General features: G+C 39.1%; 1 protein-coding gene across 3 annotated transcripts in view; it reads left to right on the top strand.

Annotated features, from left to right (window-relative positions):
* DCAF5 (DDB1 and CUL4 associated factor 5) overlaps positions 1–24,410 on the top strand; it is a 75,392-nt gene that overhangs the window by 38,345 nt on the left and 12,637 nt on the right. For all 3 annotated transcript variants that reach the window (XM_062577543.1, XM_062577545.1, XM_062577544.1), the window contains exons 6-7: positions 3,130–3,343; positions 17,077–17,143. In XM_062577543.1, coding sequence (XP_062433527.1) covers positions 3,130–3,343; positions 17,077–17,143 — 281 coding nt within the window. The remainder of the gene's footprint in view (positions 1–3,129; positions 3,344–17,076; positions 17,144–24,410) is intronic.

Here is a 24,410-nt window from a genome sequence, read left to right as displayed (position 1 = left end):
ATATTTATATATACACACATAAACATTTTTTTTAAGGAAGTGGAAACTTCCACGGGAAACTCTTCCACTCTGCACAAACCTATCAGTAGAGGAGGTGGTGGTTTTGTTGTTTTGTTTTATTTGTTTGTTTAATGCTTGACTGAGTATTTTGAGTTGGCTGAGGACTTTATTGACCTCTTTGACAAAAAGAAACCAGGGATGGTAGGAGGCAGAGAGGAGCTTATAAAACTCTGTTTCCAAAGTTAGTTTCCAGTAGTAAATTTTGTCATGTTTTTATTAAAAACTATAAGGCACTATTAAAGGAAGCTCCGTGGCTTTGCCTAAGAGGAGGGGAATGTACTCCCTATGCCAACAGATATGAGATGATGGGACTATTCATGCTGATGTAGACATTTAGCATTCCTAGTTCCTCTTGAAAAATACTAGTTCCACATCTTATTCCTAAATATCAAAGCTAGATGCCTTTCACTCTATAGCCCTTTTATGAAACTAAGATGTAACTGGCTCTTGCAGCAGTTAATCTAAAAATTGAGAGCTTTTTTCAGTTTCTGTATATGATGGTAACTGTTTTGGGATACTGTGTCAAAATTGTCAGCTTAATCAAAATCTGCTGCCACCAGCTCAGCATTTTCAGTTCCACACTTGTGAACAGTGCAGAAGGCTTATCTACCTTGTTCTTCCTCTTATGTCCTTAGGATTAATTTGGCCAGGTTACTGCTAGTGCTACATGAGAGGGGACAGGATCTAGGGGCAGAGAAGGAGGCAGCAGAACCGTGCAGCCTGCTGGGGAGCGTGTGCCTTGTTAGCTCGCAGTTCTGGGGGCGCTTCCCTGGCGTTGCTGCCCACGTCCTCCGTGCTCCCCTGGCTCGTTGTGCCTTCCTTTGTACGACTCCTCCGTTGCAGCAATGCAAGCCTCTGTGTGATGAGCAGGAAAGGGGAAGTGACTGGGGTCAAAACTTAACTGTCTTTATTTCTTTGCATGGTTACTTTTTACCTAGATTAGTTCCTTGCTGTGGTTTGCTGCAGAAGCACTTGCGGGTAGCAGGAGAAGGAGGTGGCAAAGTTGTCATCATCTGTTCTGGTGGCTGTAAGCTGACTTTTGCTGACTTAAAGTGATGATGAAACAGCAGGTGAAACTACACAGCTGATTTGATCTGATCTGTCACCACTGTCATTGAGAGAGAGAGTGGTGGTTTCTTTTTTTTTTTTTTTTTTTTTTCCTGCTCCTGGACAGGTGGTTTTGTGCCTTCCCTTAAACCTGCTCTGGCACTCATTGGACCTTTCAGTGAGCCAGCACAAGTTGCTTGCCTGGCAGAAAAACTGCCCACTCTTTTTTCCTCAGCTCTGCAAGTGTGCTGAATTGGCTCATGCAGATGTCCATGGAGAGGCACAAGATAAGCAGCGGAAACAAATGACTGTTAATAGGGGGCTAGAGGAAGGAGATGAAACAGTCTAACAGAATAGCACAGCTACTTTATATAACGTTATTCTACAGTATTATTTTGTTGGATTTCCATGTAGCTGAAATCTAGATTCATCAAGAGTTAAGAAGCATATGCATAGCTGTTCAAAAAAACCCAGCAAAATGTGTTAAGAATTATTGGTGTCCAACTTGAAATTATTACTAATTAGCTTTGAAAACCTGACTTCTGATGCCTTTGTGGCACTCTAGCTTTGAGAGTTTGGTTCGAAGTGTGTTGAGGGGAGAACAGTCTATTTCTAGTGCATTAAATCATTATGTGGAGTCTTCCGTTTTGTTTTTTTCTGTTTTTCTTTAACTCTGGTTTAGGAACAATAGTTCCTTTTAACTATCTCATGTAACAATGCATGCTTCAACCTGTGAAGAATGTGGCTTTCCATCCATGCAGAGTGACTCACTTATCACAAATGCAGAGAGCTACATCTGAAAGTATGGTGCATTAAAACCTATGAATAAACTTTCTTCTAGAATCTCCAGCTTCTGTGCTGGCATTCCTGTCTGGTCCGGAGGATGCACAAAAGTCGCAGCTCTTAACACGAGGTTGGAGGGAGATTGCGCAAAACTTGTTAACAAAATGTGGCTCCCATACTGCCTAAGGAGGTTTTAACAACCTCTGAACAAAAAAGGAATAAAAATGTCTTCCTTCTGTGTCTCCCTTGCCATGCACGTATTCATTTAAAGCACAGTGATTGAATAAGTCTCTGAAGAGCCCAGAAGTCTCATACAGTGCTAGCTGAATTTCAGGTATGCTTTGTTTATCTTCAGGCTCCTGGATGAGACAAATTCCACGTTCTGTTACTATTTTAAAAGAGAGAGCAGGAAACAAATAGCCCTTTGTTTTGTTGTCTTTTATGTGTCAATAAGAACTGATTAAAAAATACTCTAGCTTTGATCATACAACCTTATATGGGGCAAGAAAATTAGGTATTTCAACCATGTAAGAATTTTAGGTAATAAGCATCATGTGTTAGCATAATTGTCTTGCCTACTTGGCAATATTTGTAGATGAAGCAAGTCTTAAGATTAGCTAAGTGTCTTATTTTAGCATTTCTTGCAATAACTTGTTAGTAAAATGGCCTCTTAAAACAGCTGGAGCTGATTGCAGAGTCCAAATATCCTATGATGCCCTGATATAAATAGAAGCAGGAGTGAGATAATGGTCTAAGCATCTACAACCGGAGAAAGTACCATACCACATGCTGGTGGCAGGAGAGAAGGTTGGCTTGACTGGATTAGGGCACTAACTGAACAAAAAGAACTGAGTGCTGGTAGGGTCAGTCTAAATACAGACATCCCAGAACTTCAAGAAATACAAGAATAGCCCTTTTAAGGCTTGAGATTATGCTCTGAGACTTTGTTCCCATGCAGGAATTATATTTATTGTTAACAAAACTACTCCCATAAAGACAGGAAAATTAACTTTAGTCTTCTGAAACTTTATAGTCTTAGCATTCAGATAGTTTGTCATCCAACCTTTGAATCAAGTTTGTTCAGGAGTTAATTGCTGCTTTGAAAAAAAAATAAACAGGATTACAATTTACTGTGTCTTCTTTGCTTGAAATTGCTCAGTGAAAGTAAAGAGAGAATTCTGTCTTTAACTCGGTTCTCATGAGTGGCCCATCTCACTTCTTCCTTCTTTCTTTTCACAGTTCGCTGCTTCGCTATGGTGGAAACCTGTCCCTTCAGAGTGCCATGAGTGTCCGATTCAACAGCAATGGAACACAGCTTCTGGCGCTGCGTCGCCGCCTCCCACCGGTCCTTTACGACATCCACTGCCGACTGCCTGTTTTCCAGTTTGACAACCAGGGGTACTTTAACTCATGTACCATGAAGAGCTGCTGTTTTGCAGGCGATCGTGATCAGGTAATAAACAAGTGATACTGTCCCGAGTCTCCAGAGCTTCCATGAGTATTTGAAGACACCTCTATAATTTTTTTTTTCTGATTCAAGAAGTGAAACAGGAGGCATGACTGTAGTTTTACCTCAGTTTTACTTCAGAACTGTTTTGCAACATAGACTTTGATAGAAGAAAAAAAGCTACTAAAGCACACAATGTATTTTACCTCTTCGTGAATGTAGTCTAATACTTGGAAGCTGGTATTCACAAGAAAAGTATTTACAGAGGTTTTAAAGCCCATTTAATATGATAGATTCATGAATTATACAGTATTGTCCAGGTATGATAAGGAAATGTCTTCCTTTCATTTCCATATTACTTTTAAAAGCGATATAGGCAATCCCACAAAACCTGAATATCGTGAATTTATAAGGTTCTTAATTCTTGTTTCAAATTTTAATATTTATTAATGATAAACTACTGGATCAGATAAGCTTTTATGGTTTAGTGTCCTGTCAGTGAGGATGGCCAGTGGTTAGGGAGGAGTAGTTTGCTGCCCCACTGGGGTTAAGTCTCGATCCCTACTGCCAATCACAAAGAAATAGGCCACTCATAAAGTGACTAACAGCCATTTGCGTGTTTCTGGAGCTGAACATTGTCTTTAGACAGCTATATTTAATAACCAGTAAGCATGGTTAAGGACAAAAAATGTATTTTCAAGCTGCAACCCTATAAAACTTAAGATCTGAAAATTTCTCTGCTATCATCAATAAGGGTTCTGCAATAAGAATTTGTCCATTAATTCTGTTGCTGCTGCAGGAGGCAGAGTTGAGCTTCTTTCGGATTATAAAAAGAAAATACATTTGCGTCACTGAACTGAGCAATGTGACTAATAAGCATGGGGGGAGGTAGGTGTGCTGCATGTTGCTTTTGAGTTTTACATAGTTTTTTGGCAGAAAGAAAATATACTGAAACAATCCTTCAAAAAAAAATCAACGGAATTTACAATGGGAAACACTTCTATTTAGGGAAAAAATTGCTGCTGATCTGATGTGCGTTGTGTAGTCAGCCTAAAGATCACAATGTTTTTTCTCCTCTGGAGTTAAAAGTAGACTTATGTACACTCTGAGAGTAGTGTAGCTTCTCATCTAACACATAAGATCTAGAAAAAAAAAGCCTTAGTGTCTGTTGTTGCACTTTTGCAGCCATTTTCTGGTGAGTCAAGTGGTATTTTAATGGAAAGAATGTGGTCATACTGCATCAGGTTGATGCTGTGTTTCAGAACCATGACTTTTTTTTCCTCTCTAAATCTGATAGTCTTTCACCTTGATGGGCTTTTTGGTCCGCTAAGTAGCAGCACATGATGCTACTAACTAACTGGAAATTAGAGCAAAAGGAGCTCTTTCCCCTTGTGAATGCTATAAAAAGCTAGGAGGGAAGATGTGGTTTAACATGCAGTAACTAGGAGATACAGACTTCGACTTATAGGTTGGTGCTTATACTTGTAAAGCAGTTTTCCTACTGGAGGAAAAAAAAATCATATGAAACCACAGGAACTGCAAAGGTGTAGGCTAACTGTGCATGTCCCAAAGTGTCCAGTAATGCCAGACCCAACTGATTTAGACTGCCAACAATCCAGGTAGTCCTTAGGGACTGTCTTTTACAGAGAGCCCAATTCTAGTGGCAGATGGGTCTAGAAAACAAGGTTAGAATTGGAACCTATTGCAAGATACACAAGATGAGAGAGAAACTTATGGAATGTTTTTTGATATTTACCCTGTTACAAAACTAGTGTGCCTCTTTTTTTGGTAAGTTTGTGAATATAAAACAATGCATCTCTTTCCAAAATCAGAAATCACCCGTAAAAAGCACAAAAGGAAAGGTTCCAACTTTTGCTTCATTTATAGAGAGCATTTGAAGAGATTTAGGCGTAATAGAGTTGTGTTCAAATTGTAAGTGTCATTTCTGGTAGGAAGGTTTCTTCAGAGACTTTATCTTACTGCAACTCTGATTTGATCCTTCTTTGGTTTTTCTTTTCATGCATGTTAAACTGATGATTCAATCTTTTCTCTCTTTAAGCTTTCTTATAGTTAGTTTTTAATGCTTCATACAGAGCTTAGTAATTTCTTAAAAAGCCAGTATTCAAAAAGTATTATGTATTGTCTGCACATTTAGTTCATCTGATAAAGTTGCATTTAGATTCTGTATTTTAACCCTAACAAGAAAAGACATATCCCTAACTCCTCAATGCTTAGAGTGCAGTAGCATAGAGAAAAGTGAACTTCTGAAACAAGGAGGCCTTTCTTGTCCAGCAGAGGCATACAAGATCCAAGATACTGCATTGAGCTGGTTCAACTTCCTAACCTGGAAACTTCTTTTTGGGGGTTAATGACTTAAATTGATTCTCAGAGGTGTCTGGCAAGTGTTTGAATGTGATATAAGGAAGGAGTCGGAGGGTGGGTGAGAAATCTTTCAGAGCTGGGAGGTTCAGCTGCTCACAAAACTACAGCCCTAGTTAATCTGTCCCTGAAGTTTGGACATGGGAAGCAATTTAGGGAGGTTTGCCTGTGATCATGATCATCAAGGTTTAAAAACCCTCAAATTTTAGTCTGAAGTACTCAGTGTCTGTCTCCGGAATTTCACTGTAACACAGTGATGCTGTAAGACAGTGATCTACAGAGAAGGTAGATGAATTCTAAGAGAACTTGCAAAGCTCTATTTTAAACCTGAAGTTATCTACTACAGCTTTCAGACTGTAGTATGACAAAAATTAACATATCCCTAACAGCAAGCACACAACTTGCAAGTTCTCTTAGAATTCACCTTTATGCTTTAAGAGATTCAATACTTAAGTTCCCATAATGGTCAGGTGTGTTATTTTGCTGTGACAACTGGTGTGTATGTGCGTGCATGCATGTTTGTCTTTAAGTTCAACTAATACAATTTCTTTGCACAAATTAAACGCAGACTGCTAGTTGGGGGAGAATTTGGTTGCTTTGCATGCTTAATGGCATTTATATATATATTTATATACATATATATTCTATACTAGTCTATTAATGTTCTCTCTTTAGTCGCCTATAGATTCTGACAGCTACTCAAGAGAAGCTGGATCCAAAACTCTTGACTTTCATCACCTAAGAGGGGAACTTAAACTTAACCTAAAGCACTTAGGCTACAAGTAGATTTAAACCTGCTAATAAAGAATTCAGTACCATTAATGTTTCAGGGAACAAAAATTGCAGTTTCATCCGTTAATCTTGGTGAAATTTTTAGTTTTAAGATAATACAAAGTAAAGCGGTTAGACTGTTTCAGGTTCTTGCAGCTCTTCGGAGATTGTGGGTTGTGGCAAGAGCGAAGTGACAGGGATATTTGAGGATAAGAGCTTTTCTTCTTTGTGTCCTTGCAAACAGACAGAGCATTATTACCCTTGTCCTTGTGAACCTGATTTGAAAATCTGCAAACAATATATGCAAACACTTTTCCTAGAAATGCCACAGTGAGACTTTCCTTGTTTCTTATAGCTACCAAAGCCTGACAAAATGTTTAGCTGAGTGCTTCATTTGTACCCATTTATAATTGCCTTTATTTACTCCTCTCAGAATTCTGCCTTCTGTCTATGTCATGGATGTAATGACCTCATTCACTTGCCACCTATTTTTCCCTTCTTTGTACTTTCCCTGCTTTGATGTTGGCAGAGGAGTGAGCTCAGAACTGTAAGCCCTTTGCATTGTCCAGGAGCCCGCTTGAGTCATGCAGCTGTAGGAGGTAGGAAGGACAAGACGGACTGGATGGGTCAGGCGTGACCTCCGGCTACCCGCTCCCTCCGTTTGCTGTAGCGGTTTGCGTGAGAGCATTATCTATTCATCTTTCTGATACAGGCATCCGGGCTCCAATTCTCAAAGGCAGTTTATTTATGCACCTGACTCTGATTTTTTACCCTAGTGTGCACGTTTATTTTTTTATATACAAACTATAAAATGTGTGAGAACCTCAAGTTGTGTGAAGTTACAGGAGGGAGTTTCCATTTTTCTCATCTGTGTTAGAATTTGGGAAATGTTGTTTCAGACACTAGGGTTTGTTTAGTTGCTGGTTGACTGTACAGACTAGTATGGAAAATATCTTGGGCCTCAGGGCAGGGGGAGTATTAAAGGACTTTAGTTGCCTAAATTCCTTTTTAAGTGTGTGAGCCTTGGGGATCATGACGATGGGCAGCAGGAAGAAAAAAGAAAAAGAAAAAAAAGCCCCAAAACTAAAATAGACCAAAAGCTTTCTTGCTCAAGAGTTCTTGTCTGTGTCACAACAGTGAGTGCTATCAACTTGTTCTTTTTTTACTGTGTAGATAATTTGAAGCTCTAATGCTTGTTAGCTGTAAAATTGACTGGTTATTGCCTGCTTTAAAAAAAAAAAGCAGGGGTGGGGAGAAGTAACTTGTACCCTGTGAATCAAACAAAAAGTGTCTTGACTCTGGCATGCCCTCAGACATTACATCACCACTCAGCCTTTTCTGTTGACATTACAGTGCTATAGGAGAGTTTCAGGAATGCACCACTCGTGGTACTGCAAGCTGCTCCAACTCCCTATAAAGTTACAGCCTTCATTATATTGAAGTCCATGTGCTGAATAGCCCTGGTTAGGGACAACAGAGGTTTTTAGCAGGACAGAATTATTATATAAATGTAACCAGGACAGGATTAATTGTACAGCTCCCAGAGGTCTTATATGGTTCTATATTGCTTTTGTACAGAAATACCACTCTTTTTGTGTTCTTTTTGTCATCTAATTTATGGGCCATTAGGATGCGGTACTTATCAACGTCTAGCTTTAAAAACTAAAAATAAGAAAGAGAAATCCTCCTTTCCAAGGAGTACATTGCATGTTTCCTATGCAGAGAAGACTTCTTAATGAATAGTAATTTACTGCAGTCAGTATTTTTTTAAAAAATGTTAAGTGGGCTTGATGTGCAAATATTCTTGTCATGCTTGCCTTAAAAAAAAAAAAAAAAAAAAAAAAAAAAAAAAAAAAAAGTGTCTTGCTATGTCTTGAACTGGATTCTTCCAGGACTTGTCAATGAGGTTGGGTTTTATTTCTTACTTTCTCTAAAAGACAGTTTAAATCCCAGTTACATGCATAATCATATATAAAATACATATTTGAGTGCTTCATCAGGCTGCAAAATTTGTAGGTTTTTTGTTTGTTTTTTTAAATTTCCTTCTTCCCTGTGACTTTTGGTAATTGGCATTGGGAATGTCATACTGAAAATGACTCTTTAAAGTCTGGGTCTTGCCAGAGGAGGCTGGGAGCTTCCTTTAACCCTTCTGATCCTGTTTACTGCTTTCCCTGTTTCCCGGGGCATCCTGCCAGCCCCGCTTCCTGTCTCCCTTCTCTTCTGAATTCCTGTAAACCCTTGGTGAAGGACTTCAGACCTTTGACTAATAACATGTTAACCCCAAAGGATCCATACTATCCATACTGAAGTTAAATTCTGTGGAATGGAGCCCTGCACTTTCTGAGGGAGACTTTGAGGTTTGCAGGCTTTGCGTTCCTTGTAGGCACATCACGGCACACCTGCGGTTTAGTAGCATTTCTTGCTGGATTGGGGGGACAGGAAGGAATGACAAGGACCAGCAGTGACTGCTGCACTGACAGTGCTGCTTCTTGAGCTGTTAAAACTAGACCTTTTCTAGATAGTGAAAAGAAGGCTATGAAGTCTGTATGTTCTTAACCAACAAAAATTTTATTAAGTGCACATTTGAAAAAGTAACAAATGGCTGAAGAAAGCCAAAGAAAACAATTAGGGTGCACGCAGTTTCAGCCATGTACAGAAGAGTCCCCTTCATACACTTGGAGAAACTTGTTGCTTTCTTTGGAGCATAACAGAAATATTTTCCCTGCCACAGAAATCAACAATAATGGTTTCTAAATTACTTTTGTACATGATTAAAAATTACTGTTATGGTCTTTCTGCATAGCAAAAAGGCAGCTGTAAAAATGTTGATGGATCATTCCTGTTGATGCTTCTGTAAGCATTTAAAATTGCCCCACGCATAGTCATAAGATTAGGGTTTTAGAGAGTGGGAATAAAAATGTTTGGCTTTTGAATTTTAAGCAGTAGAAGCAGTCTGTGTTTTCTGGTCAGTTAGGTCATAGCTTTTCCTTTTCCAGTCACTGTAGTTCATGAGATAGGCTTGCTTCTTGCTGAGGAACGGTGTTACTGTTGGAAAAAGCCTTTGGGGATACCTGTTTGATTCTCAGGCCACAAGGGAAATCTTTTAAGTTCAGTTTCTGCTGCCTTCTTTGAACCCTCTTGAAAAACAAAATCTCCTGGCTGCTATGGAAAAAAGCAACTGTTCTCAAAGTAAATGTGGTTTTCAGTAGATGTTAGATGCTGCAAAATGTGATATGGATCAAGTCTCTAGATTACTCACGAAGCAGAAAATGAGGGAACATACAGATACCGTTTCTAGTTGGTCAATGGTAGGTATGCTCCCACCCTGGTAAATATGCTCCCAAGGAGGTCAGCAGATGATCATTAGAGCAGGTTAACAGGCTTTCCAAACTGGTTGCAGCAGCAACTCTATACTGACAGCCTAGATTCATCAGCATGCAAATAAATAACCAGGCAGAAATATCAGGCGTTGAAAAGGGATGGAAATCCTTGGTCTATTGGCTGTTGTTTATTTCTGGATCCCTTAAAGAAAGAGGAAGACTATGCATCTACTCTACAGGAGAGTTTTTCTTCCTCTGGAATTATCTTGCCGATTTTCACTTGTTTGTTTGTTGTTGCTTTTTGCATAGGAAAAGACCTGGTCATCTTTCATGGATTTGTCCTTATTCTTGTATCTACTCTGGTCAGTGGGTACTCTTAACAATAAAAAGACGATTTGAAAACAAATCTCTGGGTATTTTGCCTACAGGACAATGCAGACTTAACACCGAATTTCTAGTCAAATTGTAAGCATCAGTCATGGAAAAAAAAATATAAATAGTGGGAAAGTCTCACTTACAAGAAAGATGAGTAGAGCAGTCTTAGCATCACAGAAGGCCAAGAAGCAGCTGTAAAACTTTTTTGTGTTTGTCCTCTTCTTTCAAACACTTCGTGAAAAATGTTTAATGTATAGTGAGAAGTGCACTTACGGTTGAGACATTTTTATGTGTGTATATATGTATATGTACACACACAAGCACACACACATACAAATATGTATGTATATATGAGGTGACCTTTCTTACTCTCTGCTTTTATTTATTTAAGGTTTATTTTCTTATCCCCTTGAAACAGGTAGCTGCAAGAGCAGTAGAGCATTGGGATTTTGTTTGTTTCAGGGATGAGTTCCCATCCGCATTTCCTGATGCTTAGTAAGGAGTATGGTTATGGTGTCTGTCAGCAGTTGTTTACAGGGTGTCTCTTTCTTTTCTCTGTGTGGCTATCTGTTTGTAAAAACACTCCTAGGAACCTAATAATTCTGGAACCCTCTGGTCCTCTGTCAAATTTGAAAGTCGCTCTTAGGCTTAAAAATCCTTAGACTTAGATGTCTCAAATAGGAAAACAGTATAAATTCTGTTTCCTTAGGAAATTTTCCCGTGGGGAAAATACACAGTTCTGTGTTCTTCATGTGGATTCTCTCTCCAAAATAATGATCGCTTTGAACTTTAATATGTATTGGACAGATAATTAACGTTTTTCAGACTTCAGTGATGCTTCAGGCCAAACTGACTTCTGTGCATATCCAATCAGAGAGACGTGCAGTTAAGACTAGGCATCCCTAGCACACTACAACCATCCAGGTGCTCGTTTGTTGTCTTAGACTCAGCAAAAGCATATACTCAGCCTATGAGCTGTGTTATGTTACAGGCAGTATATGGAGGATGTACATCTTGCCTCTTACGGGAGCTGTTTAAAGCACCAGCAGAACTGTTACAATATTGAGTGTCTCTATGCATCTTTAACTGGTGTGTGGATAGTGGATTACTTCAAGAAGCTAAGGGGCATCTCTTTGAAAGCATGAGAAAAATCCTGTCTAGCCTGATCTTTCCTACCTCGAGCTTCTTTTGCCCATTTAAGGAATGGACAGACGTGCTTGAGTGAGTGGGAATCAAGATTTAAGTATAGTCTTTCAGAGCTGACTTGGTAGTAGAGCTGCAGTCAGCAGCATGGAATTTGACAGTCTAACTTCTTATTGTCTTTAGGATGAATACCCCTAATTTAGGCATCTGCAGACATGTTCAGGGTTCTTCAGTTTGGCATTTTCCATTGGCAACTTAAGCAGTAGTGACTTTGTATGTGGTTATCATTTCTGTACCCATTGTTTTATTCATCTCTATGTAATCATATGGTGATGATGTGTTTTCCTTTGTGTTTTTAAGATAAGTTGTTCTACGCTGTTCTTATTCTCCCCTGTGTTAGCAGGGTCATTCCAAAGACTGGCTAATATGTTTGGAAAAGATAGACTATGCCTTCTGTTTCCTTGTTTAGGGCCACAGATGTAAAGATCTCTCTGATCCAGGTCAAAAATAACTTATATTCATAGGAAAAAAGGAAATGTATGTATTGTAAATTATAAAATAAGGTTTGACTTGGATTTAATTTTATTTAAATATTCCATATTCAGTAGCACCTGAGGAAATGTAGACAGTTGGATTCTGAAAGCTTTCAAGCTGGTAATGGTAAAAAGAAAAATAAATTCCCAAGAGTAGCAGTATTGCAAAATGCAATGCTAATGCTACTGTTACAAGACTGTAGCAGCAACAGATTAGATCTCCACTTATTTATATCAACTGCTCTAATGTCCTTGGGGAGACAGGAAACAAGAAGAGCTCCATTGGAATGAGTGGGGAGCGCTAGTCCAAAGTCATTCTGCCAGATTCCTGATGATTGTTCGCTCTAAGTGTTTTATGTGTGCTTGAAGCTCAGACTGAATCTGTGTGTTCTCCAGCAGCAGACTCTAGCCACGCCTGAGAGTTTTCTTCCTTCTAAGGCAAACTTCTGAATCAGCAGCTTGTAGTCATCTGGAAGCCTTTTCCTGTCATTGTTGCTAACAGCTAGATGTAGAGGCTGATTCTTCCCTTATATATAAACTGCTTTTCTGGCTAATTTCGTGTTCATCTGAATATTTTGAATGTTCATTTCTGAGGTCCTGATCAGATACAGCAGGAAAAACACAGACAATGGAACAGGTGTTCTTAATATTGGTGTCTTCTCCCAGACATCTGAGCATCTGAACTCTTTACTCAGCGTCTGGTCTGATTCAGAATTCACCACTGCACTAGTTCTCTAGGTTATTCTCTAGTTGGGATTTGCCTTTTGGGAGTAGGGACAAGTTGGGGGAGAGTGCATGCTGTCTTAGCCGTTTACTTTTCTTTATGTAAGCCACATGTTTATGCCTCTCAGTTGCCCCTATGGTTATCTGGGCTTCTGCTCTTGAAGTAGGTTGGTAGAAGGTGCTTTGCTAGGAATTAGTTTTTGCACATCTGCTCCCTCCCTTAAAAGTTTACTCTGTTCCCTCAAGGATTTCAGCTGTGATGGCTTGGTGCACTTCATAGCAATTGTTCCTTTGAATTCTTTAGAAGTATGGACTTACTATTTCATTTTCTCTATCCTTACCTCCAGCACTCAACTAGTTTGGGAGGCTATTGGCCTACTGTCACATTAATAATGAATACGTTAAAACAGCTTCCCCCTCCCCCCCCCCGCCACAGAACGATCATGTAAATGTCAATCCTGTAAATGTCCTGGTAAGGTCAATCCAACTGTGCTCTCTATTAGCCTTGGTTCCCATCGTCTTACGCGGACAGTGCTAATTGGAATTTTGTTTATTTTTCAAATGTCAGGGAAGACGAGAGTTACTGGCTGCAACAGCTTGGTTGTCCGCTCTTTAAGCTTCAACTGATACAGTGTTCTTTAAGTAGCTGCATTCATGAATTTATGCTTCTGGACGTCTCTTGATCTCCAGCCAAAAAGCTGCGCTCTGTTATTCAGACCCCTATCAACTGATCTCACAGCATAGGACAAAAAGAACTCATTTGGGAATTTACTTCTATATTGTGAGAACAGCTGGAGACCATTTAGCCTAGAGATAACCTAACAGGTCAGGGAAGTGAAAAATAAAGCTGGCTGCTAAAACGGGTGCAGCAGAATGGCAGAGAATGGCACCAAATAGTTGGATATTCTATGGAATGTGGTATATTTTTAATAATCACTGGTGGAGCTAATTGTTGAAATATAAGTTTGAATTTACATAAGCTCATGACTCATAGCCCGTTGTTTAGAACATCAGGCTTGTGTAGATAACTCCTCAGTTAATGCTTTTGACATTTCTTGATGGCAGTCTCAATTGCAAGATTAGACCCATAACTTCCTCTTCAAAATCACAGCTGAGATCCTGAGCTGCGCTTTATTCTGTTACTAGACATAAATTGCAAAGGAGACACTTTATTCATTCTTACTCATTGGCCACAGTGTTCCAGAGAGAGTTAAGAGGCAAATTTATTTGGCTGGTGCAAATGTCATTGTAGGCAAGAGGAAGGTAACAAAATGAGGAACTTCCACAGTGCTTTTCAGTAGGTAGGAACTACTTTAAGTTACTCTTCCAATTTCTTGCCATTAAGCTGCTTTAAATAGACTTCCAAAATTGCAGGTAGCTGAATTTATGCAACCCTGTGTGCTGAACCAGTGCTGAACCACTGTTTATGCTTCTATATATGTGGCCTAAGTTTGTTTTCTCATTATAGTTTTTATGAAGCCATGATGTGTGATGTATTGGAAAGGTTTCAGATGGATTTTTTGTGACCCTTTCTCTCCCTTCGTGCCTCCTCCCCATTCCCCCAAGACGACTCTATTTTTTTTCTCTCTCTTTTTACTTTGGTAATCATAGAAAAAAAATAAATCAGAAGAGATCTCTGGAGGTATTTGGCCTGACTTCCTGCTCAGAGCAGGGCATTTTTAAGTCAGATCAGGTTGTTCAGGGAATTGTCCAGTTAAATTTTGGATTTCCAAGGGTGGAGATGCCTTGCCATCTCTGGGCACTCACTGCAGTACTTGTTACAGTGAACATTTTCTTCCTTTATGCTCAGTTGGAGTTTCCAACTTGTGAAAGTTGGAAACAAGTCAGAGTTGGTCACTCTGACTTGTGACCATTGCTTCTTGACCATTCACTGCATGCCTTTGAGAAGAGTCTGTCTCTGAACTTCCCCGTACTGCTTTAGGCAATGGAAGGCTGCAAATAGGGTCCATTCTGCCCGTTTGCTTTTTCTTCTCTAGGCTAAATGAAGCCTGTTCCCTTAGCCTTTCCTCACAGGTCATGTTGCTTCAGCCTTAGGGGTCCTCCTCCCGACTCTGTCCAGTTTATCAGTGTTTCTCTTTTGTTGGAGGGTCCCAAACTGGGCACAGTACTCCAGATGTGGCCTCACAAGTGCCTGATAGAGGGGAATAATCACTTGCCTTGCCCCTCTGCTTACGTTCTTGCTGCTGCAGTCCAGTTGTCTTTATTCTGCATTGCTGCTTTCTCCAAAGGCTGAGTATACTCTAGTCAGCAGCCTTTGCAGGTAGTACGTTCGTGCTCAATGAGCAGTGATATGCCAGACTTCCCAGACGGCTGGCTGCAGAGTCTTGTAGGATCTACAGTGTGTTCATGTGCAAATCAGTTTTTTAGCACTCTGAAGACTCTCAGAAACAGTTCCCTGCAGAGATGTAGTATGTTTTTTCCCTGTGGGTGTATGTGTAGATCTGGTGCAAGATTCCTCAAACCTGTCACTTCTGCGCTTATCATTGGTAGATTTGCTTGATTTATTACATCAAGTGGTAAAGTACTCTGTTATCAAGGGGTTGTTAGAACTTGTTTGTTTTAAAAGATGAATTATGGCCATAAATTTGAGATGCTGAACTTTTAAGCTGTTTTAAAAGTCTTCATTTATTTCCCCACCCCCATGTCTTAGGCAAACCAATTTCTTGTTCAACAACAAGCTTTGGTAATAAATGCCAATAATTGGCAATATTTTGATAACTTCAAGCAAGACTTTTTTTTTCCAAGTAACATTTTCTTGTATATCAAAACATGTTAGAGCTGCTTGCTTTCCTGTTGCTGAGAGGCTGCCTATATGAGCCCTAATTCGTGTAGGTTTGGCACAGATACTGAGCCTGCTGTGGGCTAACATTTACAAGCAGTCAAATGAAAGGGAAGCATATATTCCTGGCACCAGTCAGTCACTTTTGCTTTCTGGCTTGGGAAGGTGGGCTGTACAAGTGATGCAGAGCTAGTGTGCACAGCTTTTTAAAGGAACTGATGTTTGATCAGTGCTGCTTACCTGTCAGTAAATGAGCAGAATTGAATTTGTAACTGCTTACTCACATTCTACATCCTTAAAAATGAGATCTATACAGAGAAAAGAACGGGTGAATTGGGATAGTAGGGGAGCAGAGCAGAGAAGAGATTTTAGCAGTTGGTTAGCATATTTTTGTGGCTGGAAACATGCAAACCATGTAAGAATGTAATTAGCATAATGAACAGAATATATGCAAATTTATAGAAGCTTTCTCCATGCTGGTATATACTTTGTTTGTTTGTTTCTCAGTCTTGTGTTATTCCAGGATTTGTCTTTTCACTGCTTGATTTTACTTTACCTGATGAGTTAAAGTATCTCTGGAGAGTGAAAGACAAACTCCTTAAATTTGAGCCAGACAAAACAGAACTTATCTCCTTTCAAAGATTAAAAAAGGGACATACTTTTTCTCCTTTTCTTTTTTTCCCTCTCTTCTCTCTACCCTAAAATAAGAACAAAACAGTACTCTGACTACATTGATTGATTAGGCAGAAGCATTAAGTCAGTTGAAGATTGTATATTTACTCTGTTTACACCAGCTAACTGGAAGTAGAATCTGCCCTTGGTTCCACTAGTGTCGTATCATCTCTAATTCTGGGCGAGAAAGAAATGACGTGGAGTTCAATTTATTGGAGAAGAGAGACTCGGGACAAGGCACAGTTTGTGTCCTCTTGTAAATGAACAGTGTAAACTTTTTACCTTGTCAAATGTCACCTGTCATTCCAAAGCATGTCTGCAGTATATTAAGTAAGGCTACTTCAAATTGTGTTCTGCCTGAGCGGTTGTACAACAAAGAGCTTGTTTGTCCTTCATCCGCTGTTGGGAAAGGGCAGCTCTCCATCTTTCCAGAGTAACCGTAAGCAGGAAAAAAAACGAACAGTGTGATAAAACTGGTGTTTGGAACAGTTCCTGAGACTTGCTGGCACAGTATATTTAACTTTGGTTTTATTCAAGATTATCCTTTAAGAGTGACAGACTTTTAATGGTCTTCAGGAGACTGCTGTGAGCTATAGATGATGTACTTATGTGTTAGGGATATGCCAGCTCCCTCATTAGTTACATGTTTTAAGAAGTTTCCCTTGGTAGTCCAGGAGGAGAGAAAAAGGCCAGAGTTCCTGGCAGCTAGATCTGAGTTTGATCTGGACTCATATGCATTAAAGCCAGTTATACGCTGCAGCCTTATTCAGCAAACAAAACATATACTGTAGGCAGTAGGCGTTAGCTATATGAAGCATACTTTTGAACTCTGGTCATCTTACGTACTGGCAGCATGTTTTTGCTGGTACTTTGTTCCTATTTAAGGATAAGTTGATTAGTGAGGTGCATAGAAACAGCTGAATTACCTTGTTTCTCTTTTTTGTTTGGAGGAAGTAGCTCAACAACAAAACAAAATTCAGGTGGTACCTTGTGGTAACCTGTTTTTATTTTTATTTCTAACAGTACATCCTTTCGGGCTCTGATGACTTCAATTTGTATATGTGGAGAATTCCTCCAGATCCAGAAGCAGGTAAGTTTGTTTTTTTAATTTAGAGTCTGAAAAATACTAGTTTGTGTGTAGTTTTTTAAAGAAATGGCTGTGCTCGCTCAGTGTTATGATGAAAGCTGGATGGGGAGAGTTCACAAATGCTTGATCCAGTCTCTGGATAGCAATGAAGAATGCTTTTAAAATTTTTCATTGTGACTTTATTTTTTTTTTCTCTTATAATGACCATTTAAAACTTCTAGCCTTCAGTGTAAAGGCTTGTTTTCTGCAGTACAGCCCTCTTCCTTTCTTCCTATCCCCAAACCCTCCTAGACGGAGCAGCTTTGCTCTTGCGCTTCCTGCACACTATCAGCTGGTGGGCAGGACCTCTTTTGACTCACTTCTCACCCTTCCTCGTGCTGGAGCCGAGAATCTATGCAAGTCACATTAGCTCAACTCTGTGTGGAAGCTTAGGAGAAGGAGATTAGAGTAAAGAAAAGCAGCAGTGTGGTTTGTAAGAGTAGAGTTGCAGTAGGCACAATTGGTCGGTGCCTGAATTGGTATTTTCTAATACCTTATAGGGGCTGGCAATACTGCAACTTTCACTGCTACTCCTGTAACCTTAGCATGTCTCTTCTGTGAAACAAATCATCAGCACGTGTCTTCTGTTGAAACAAATCACTGTGTTGCTTTGGAAGGGTGTTGAATCTTCATCAAAGTACTTAAGATTTTATGAAAATCTACTATTGTTGCAATTAGTAATGATTCTCCTAGATTAAACTGTATGTTTTAGTGGTATTAAATACAATTAGGGATCTGCAATGGTCTCAGATGCTCTAGCAGTACTGAGAGCAGGTTACAAGCTGCGTTAAAGGTAAAGTGAAAAGTTCTTCTTTTATTTTGAAACTTTTTAATCACAATGTGTCACTATAATCCACAGCTAAGAGGGTGAGTAGTTCATAAAAGAGCTGGTTAGCTGAAGAATTTTGAGGGAAGTGTCACTCCAATTTTGATTTCATTATTTAAGGAACATTTGATGTTGCACTCAAGTAACCTTGATATGCCAGTAGCTTGGCCTTCTGGAGGGTGGTGGTGGTGTTGGGGGAGGAGGGGATTACAGAGGCTCTGCTTCCACCTTTTCTTTTAATTTGTATGAATTCCTTTGTCATCTGACATTGTTTTATTACTTACATGTTTTCCTTTTATTTAAAATAACTTTTTCAAACATTTGTAACCTTTATTTACCTGTAAAATTTTGTTTGTGGACTGTGGATTTACGTTTTATATGTTACTATACTTCTCTTGACTCCATTTGTAAACTATGCATTTGAGCATTGGTGTTTTTTGTGGTTGTGATGCTCTTGAGAACTAAGAGCTACCACCTCTCTGTTCAGTTGTGCCTTTATTCTAGGCAGCTGCGGATGTCAAACGTTTATCTGAGACTTTTGCATAAAGAGTGATAAATGGAATTACCGTAAAACAATGACCTGTGCATTTTGGTCCGCTTGCTTTGTTTCTGCCTCTTGTAACTCAAGGAAGTGTGTCAGCAAACTTGCAACATTTCTGTTGCAAAATTAATTACTTAATATCAATTGCTATCTTTAGTTGCTTAAGGGATCAGAAGATCTTGAAGTAGGAACAGTTTATGTCTTAGTCTTTTGTAACTTGAGCAGTTCTCTTACTCAAAGATCTTAGTAAAGCTCAGAGCTTTGTCTGCTACACTGCTGTTCTGGCTTCTGTGTCAAATAACTTATCAGCCATTCAAATCACCTGCGATTGGTTTACTGAAACTACTCTTCTTCATTCAACTCTTCTTTCCCCCAGAAGGGATAGGCTTGTTTTGAATGTGATAAAACATCCTGTCTTAAATCTGATCCTGTGGTTCAGAACAATTGTTTGGCTAGAGTGTTTGCTGTGCTTAATTTGTGGAGAGAGACTCTTGCTGTTGGGATATGGAGAGCTTTGAAACCTCTTGCTTTTATGGAAAACTCTTTATCCTCATGTTCTCGCTTAAAATAGGAGTGTCTTTGGGTCTGTGATCTGAGGGTGTGGAATGTGATCTTTCATTTAAATATTGTACAAACTAAAGTTAGACAGGATGATGTAATGTCCTGTACTGTTGGTTGGTATTTTAAATAAAAATATGACTCTAGCTGATTTCTATCTTTCTAGTTGAATTGAGACATTGTGTTGCTATAAATATTTATGGTACAACTCCCTTAAATTATATTAGTTGTTTGTAAATAGCATTTTTTTTTTTTTTTTGCAAGTATAAAGCTCTTTTACAGAACTGCATCCTTAAAGACAGCTCTGAACAGATTCATTTGATTGTGTCCAGGTACAGCAAGAAGTAGCTATATAATTGTTAAAAACATTACTACATGAAAGAGAAAGAAAAGCAGTGAAGAGCACACACCAGTCAGACAACTGCAAATGAGTTTCATGTGGGAGGAATGTAGTTGATGTTTTGCCAGGAAAATTGAACAAATTCTGCTTGTTTTCTTTCTTTTTCTTGCCCCCCCCTTTCGTTCTTTCTTTCTTTCTTTCAAATAATCATAGTTTAGAGGTGTCTTCCTGGCAGGTTGCATTGAGTCATTCCCTCTCTGCTGGAAACTCCTCTAGTGGTTTTGTTCAGCCCAGTTAGTGTGTGAGATGTACTGAGGTGGGGAAAAAGAAAGAAAAAAGTATTTTTTAGGGAGCTATTCTACTGAAGAGTCTTACTGACAAGTTTGGATTGTTCTGAATCGAGCAGACTTCTTGTGCTGGGAAGGAGGTTGAAACAACTGTGTGAGGGTGTTGAAACAACTTTTTTCCTTTCTTGAGGATAGAATAATTTGCTCATTTTTTCCCCTTTATCTCCCTCCAAGTACTACCCATTTTTCCACTATTCTTCAGAAGTAATTGCCAATTGATGGTGAATTTGTTAGCCAATTTCTTCTTTAAAGCACATATTCCAGTTCTGTTCAGAGACAGTTTGTAGTAAAACTAACACATTATTTTGGTAGATGAAAACCAGCCCCAAGTTTCCACAGCTCTCATCATACTCCAAGGCAAGTTAAAAGTGAGAAGAGACATAAGCCCTATGTGACCTGCCCAGTTAGGCTGTTAAATACTGGCTCAAGTGCTTCTGCTGTTTAAACCTAACTCCTATAAACATGGTTTCTTAGCTAGTAAAGAATTCTAGTTCAAGACAGAACCTGACAGGTCTTGTGGAGTAATAGAGGGCTTAATAGACCAAATGTTTTGCAAAGTGGAGTTTACATTCCTCACCCACAACTCTGACTCATCTTTGCAGCTCAGAGCTTGTCTTTTTTGCTTTTTAAGTATTGCTCAAAGATACCATGTGAGGGGCAAGATATTTATTTGTGACTGAGAAGACAGTTGGAGATGCTTCAGTTTAGTTGTGCAGGCTGTCACCAGACTTCTGGAAACTTGAGTAAATCAAAACAGCAAGCTACATTTCAAAACCTCTTTTTAATTCTGTCTCTGACTAACTACTGGCCAGAAAGGGCCTGTCATTGTGGTCCAGTTACTAAACCAATTGCATAAATTTTCAGCAGAACAACTGTATGTAATTTTTCTTTCCTTTTTTCCTTTGGCCATTGTAAATGCAGAACATCTCTTTTGGCTGAAGAATTGAGCAGCAAAGTTTTTAACCCTATTCAAATGTTATGATCTCATTGAAGACAGCTTGTGGCTTAAGCTCTCAAAGTTCCAGGCTGATGAGTAAAGCTGAATAATAGATAATTAGGTGCTTCTTAATGTCTTTGGTTTGTTTGTTTATATATATTATATATACACACACGTGTATAGAAATAAAAATGAGCTTTTAGGGGGTAAACCATGTAGCTCAGTGACTTCATTTTCCTGAGGAAATTACTAAATTATTTTACTTTCAGGATGGTAGCTTCTCTTCAGGTCAGTGTTAACCACAATGTGCTGTTGGACAGTTATTGAACAATTATGACAAGTAAGTGGTGGGACAGTGTGGAAGGGGTTCTTGTATCCAGTGGAATTTAGACTGATATGTGCCATGTGAACTTTAGCAGCAGAAATGTGTGGAGTGCTGTGGAAATGTCCTGGTTAGAGGGCATCTACCAAAAGGGGACAGTGGTAAGGTGAACATTTAGTATTGCCATAGACAAGTGGAAGATTCAGCACCCATGGGTGTTTCTCTCACCCACCTTAACATCTTTAATGTCTTCTAACAGTACTGGAAAGCAGAAGATAGCAGTAGGCACTGGGAGAAGCTGGAGAAACTTCAGTCTCTTCTACTGCCCTTCTAATTGCACCAAATTTTCTCTCCTTCTACTATTTTGAAGATGTTGACACCTGACAATACAAACTTATATTATGCCCATTGCTGTAAATGTGCAGGCAAGCAGTTTTCACACATCTAAATTGAAAAAACAGCCAGTAATTGTGTGATAATTTCACATATTTTATTCCTTTGACATTCAGAAAGCGTATTTGTCATTGGTAGGTTGCATGGTTCCAGTAACGTTGTCTATACCATGGAGAACTATGCAGTTAAAATACCAGAGAAGTCACTTGCCTCCAACCAGAAGAGAAGACAGAGTGGAAAGGGTGTGTCAAAATTTTATTTCTGTAGTAACTTTGTCCTAGCTTTCCTGGAGTTGTTTAGCTCTATGAGTGATAACACAGTGAGAGGGTTAATATAGATAGGGCAAAGATACATAATGCAGGTGTTTAGCAACAACAAAAGAAGGGAGAAAATATATACAGAAATGGATGCTGGCCATTATCCAAGCAAAGCAGATTTTTAGGATACGTTTGCTTGAGTGTAAATGTTTTTGTATCATTTGTAATACAGGCTTTGTTCTCTTTTGCTACATGGTTACAGTAGATTGGAAGTGTGCATTCATTTGGTTAACCTAACCTGAGAGGTGGTAACGTCCTCAGGTGTGTTCTTTTGTATCTTGAGACCTCTGTACCTAGTCTAGTCTTACAGGAGCTTCCATGGTCTTGCTTGACAAGTGAGGGGAGATTAATAAGACGATACTATAAGACAGATAGTACGGGAATCAGATCCAGTGGTGCTGAATGAGCTTCCTTCGTAGCATAACTGCTTTCGCAGAGGTCGCCTTTCCCTAGAGGCTAGGAAGTGATTCTCTTAAGTGTTGCCTCAGTGGAGGCTTAAACTGTGGAAACACTCTGATTACCTTAATAAAGAGTGCTAAACTAGTTCACTTATAATAGAGCTTGCTTAAAACGCCTCAAAAGGGAGAAGCAAAAATTTTTGTCAGCCAATTACTCAGTGTAGCTATTCGGTTGTGTTAATCTAATATCTTTTGACAAGCATGTTAATGTTGCTTACTGTGAATATGCTCGGTCATGGAGTTACTGACCATGTTTGGTGGATTGATTTTTATCCTTTACAATGCCAGATACATACAGCACTATCTTCCTTAAAAGATGTTCAGATGTGACACCATGTAACGTACTTTTGTGGCCAAACTGAAGAGTCTTGAGACTCTGATACTGATGTCAGCATTGTGTAACATTTGTGGGCTATTGTGGAAAAATAGTTGGCTACTGCAGATGTCGTTGGGGAACAGTTTTGACTTTCATCTGGCAAGACTACAGTAAAGCATTTCTTGGTGATATTTTGCTCCTATGGGAGAACTGGGGAGTGGCTTTACCAAAAACTGACAACTTTCTGCATACTCCTTAAAAGTTTTAATCCAGAATTTTTCCTTTGACTCTTGGAATCTGTCCAGAGCTACAAGACCACTCCATGCACAGGCTAGTCAAAGCAGGTGATTGCCTACAAGAGCAGGTTGGCTGAGGCAGGTGCTGACACCAGTCTCCAGCCCAGTGTTCCCTGTGTTTATGCTAAAGCTCTGCAGGGCCAGGCTGATCCCTGCTGCTGGCATGGGAGGCGGTGGGTGGGTTGGAAGATGGCAAAGGAGATACTCTGCAGCTAGAATAGGAGCTAATTTCTGGAGAGGGACATCCTCCATTCTATTTTGCCAGAAGTGGCAGAAATACCAAACCTGGCTTTCCTGGTGCCTACTCCAGGTCTAAATGTGACCTGGATTATTATTCATGAAAACTAAACGAATTTTAAATTAACTTTCTACTATAGTGCCAAGTGCTGTAGTCAAATGGTGTGCTGTGGCACACTGGCAGCAGCTGTGAACATCTGGTTCTTCTCAGGAGTTTTCAGCACTTTGAGTAAATCACAAGGCTTGTATGAAGTTAAGCATCAGTCTGTGGAATGTCTTTCTACCTTATATGAGCAACCAGTGGGACTTCTTTTTCAGAGTCCTAGATAGAAAAAAAAATTTTTTTTTATGAGGTCATTTAATTCCTTTGTTATGGAGCCAGTGGAGGATTATTCCTTACCACAGTAAGTTCTCTAGTGCTTTGACAATTTTTAAATGTTTTGAGTAATGTGGCTTCTGTTACTTTAGAGACTGTCCAAGATTCTTATAGGTTTTCTGCATGAGAGTAGTTTTCCTAATAATCTATCACTTTTCTTCCCTCACCAAATAATTCATTCTTTTTTAAACAGCATTGCTGCATATTGTGGGTGGGTATTACATATTCTACATGGGTAGTCAGATAGCTTTGGGTCCAAGTATATCACTCGCCTTCCTTGTGTTTTAATAGCCTTTTTTAATGTGTTGGTGTGTGCCTTCAGGTATGTTCTCAGTATGTGAATGATCAGTCTCTTTGCAGAAATATTTGCAAACCTGCATAATGAAAGTGGATTTTATTAGCATAATATTTAAAACAAAATAATAACACAAGCCAAAGTGTATTCGCTCTGGCAATTTACTAGACTTCTATTACTTCAAAGCATTGTAATATCACTTCCTTCTATCTGTATCAAAGCTGGTAGATATGTCCTGTGTTGCCATGGTATTCTTGCCAAACATTGTGTGCCTGTAGAGGAAATATCTTCTTTTTAAAAAGAACACTTAAGATTTAGTCTTTGGTATGGTTTTCATTCCAGCTGGTCAAATATTGTAGCAGGGTATTATTTTGAAAATTTTTTAAAACTCTATTACTCTTCTTCAGAGCATTTAGTTGTAGGGAGTAGAAAAAGAGGTATTTTCCTGACATTTCACTTCATGTATCAAATACAAGTGGACCAAAAAACATTAACCAGAACAGCCAGAACACTATTACTGTTACTCAGAACTGACTTTAAGCTAGCAATATTTGGAAAACATTGCAAAATTCAGCTAGTTTATTTCCGTTACCTCCTTCTGCTGCTTAGTGGTTAGAAAGTTAGAAACCTTTTAAAATCTCCCTAATCAGCTGCTTAAGATGGTTTGTTTTG

The sequence above is a fragment of the Rhea pennata genome, chromosome 5 (assembly GCF_028389875.1).
Source record: "Rhea pennata isolate bPtePen1 chromosome 5, bPtePen1.pri, whole genome shotgun sequence".
Lineage (NCBI taxonomy): Eukaryota > Metazoa > Chordata > Aves > Rheiformes > Rheidae > Rhea > Rhea pennata.
This window is presented reverse-complemented; position numbering and strand designations above follow the sequence as displayed.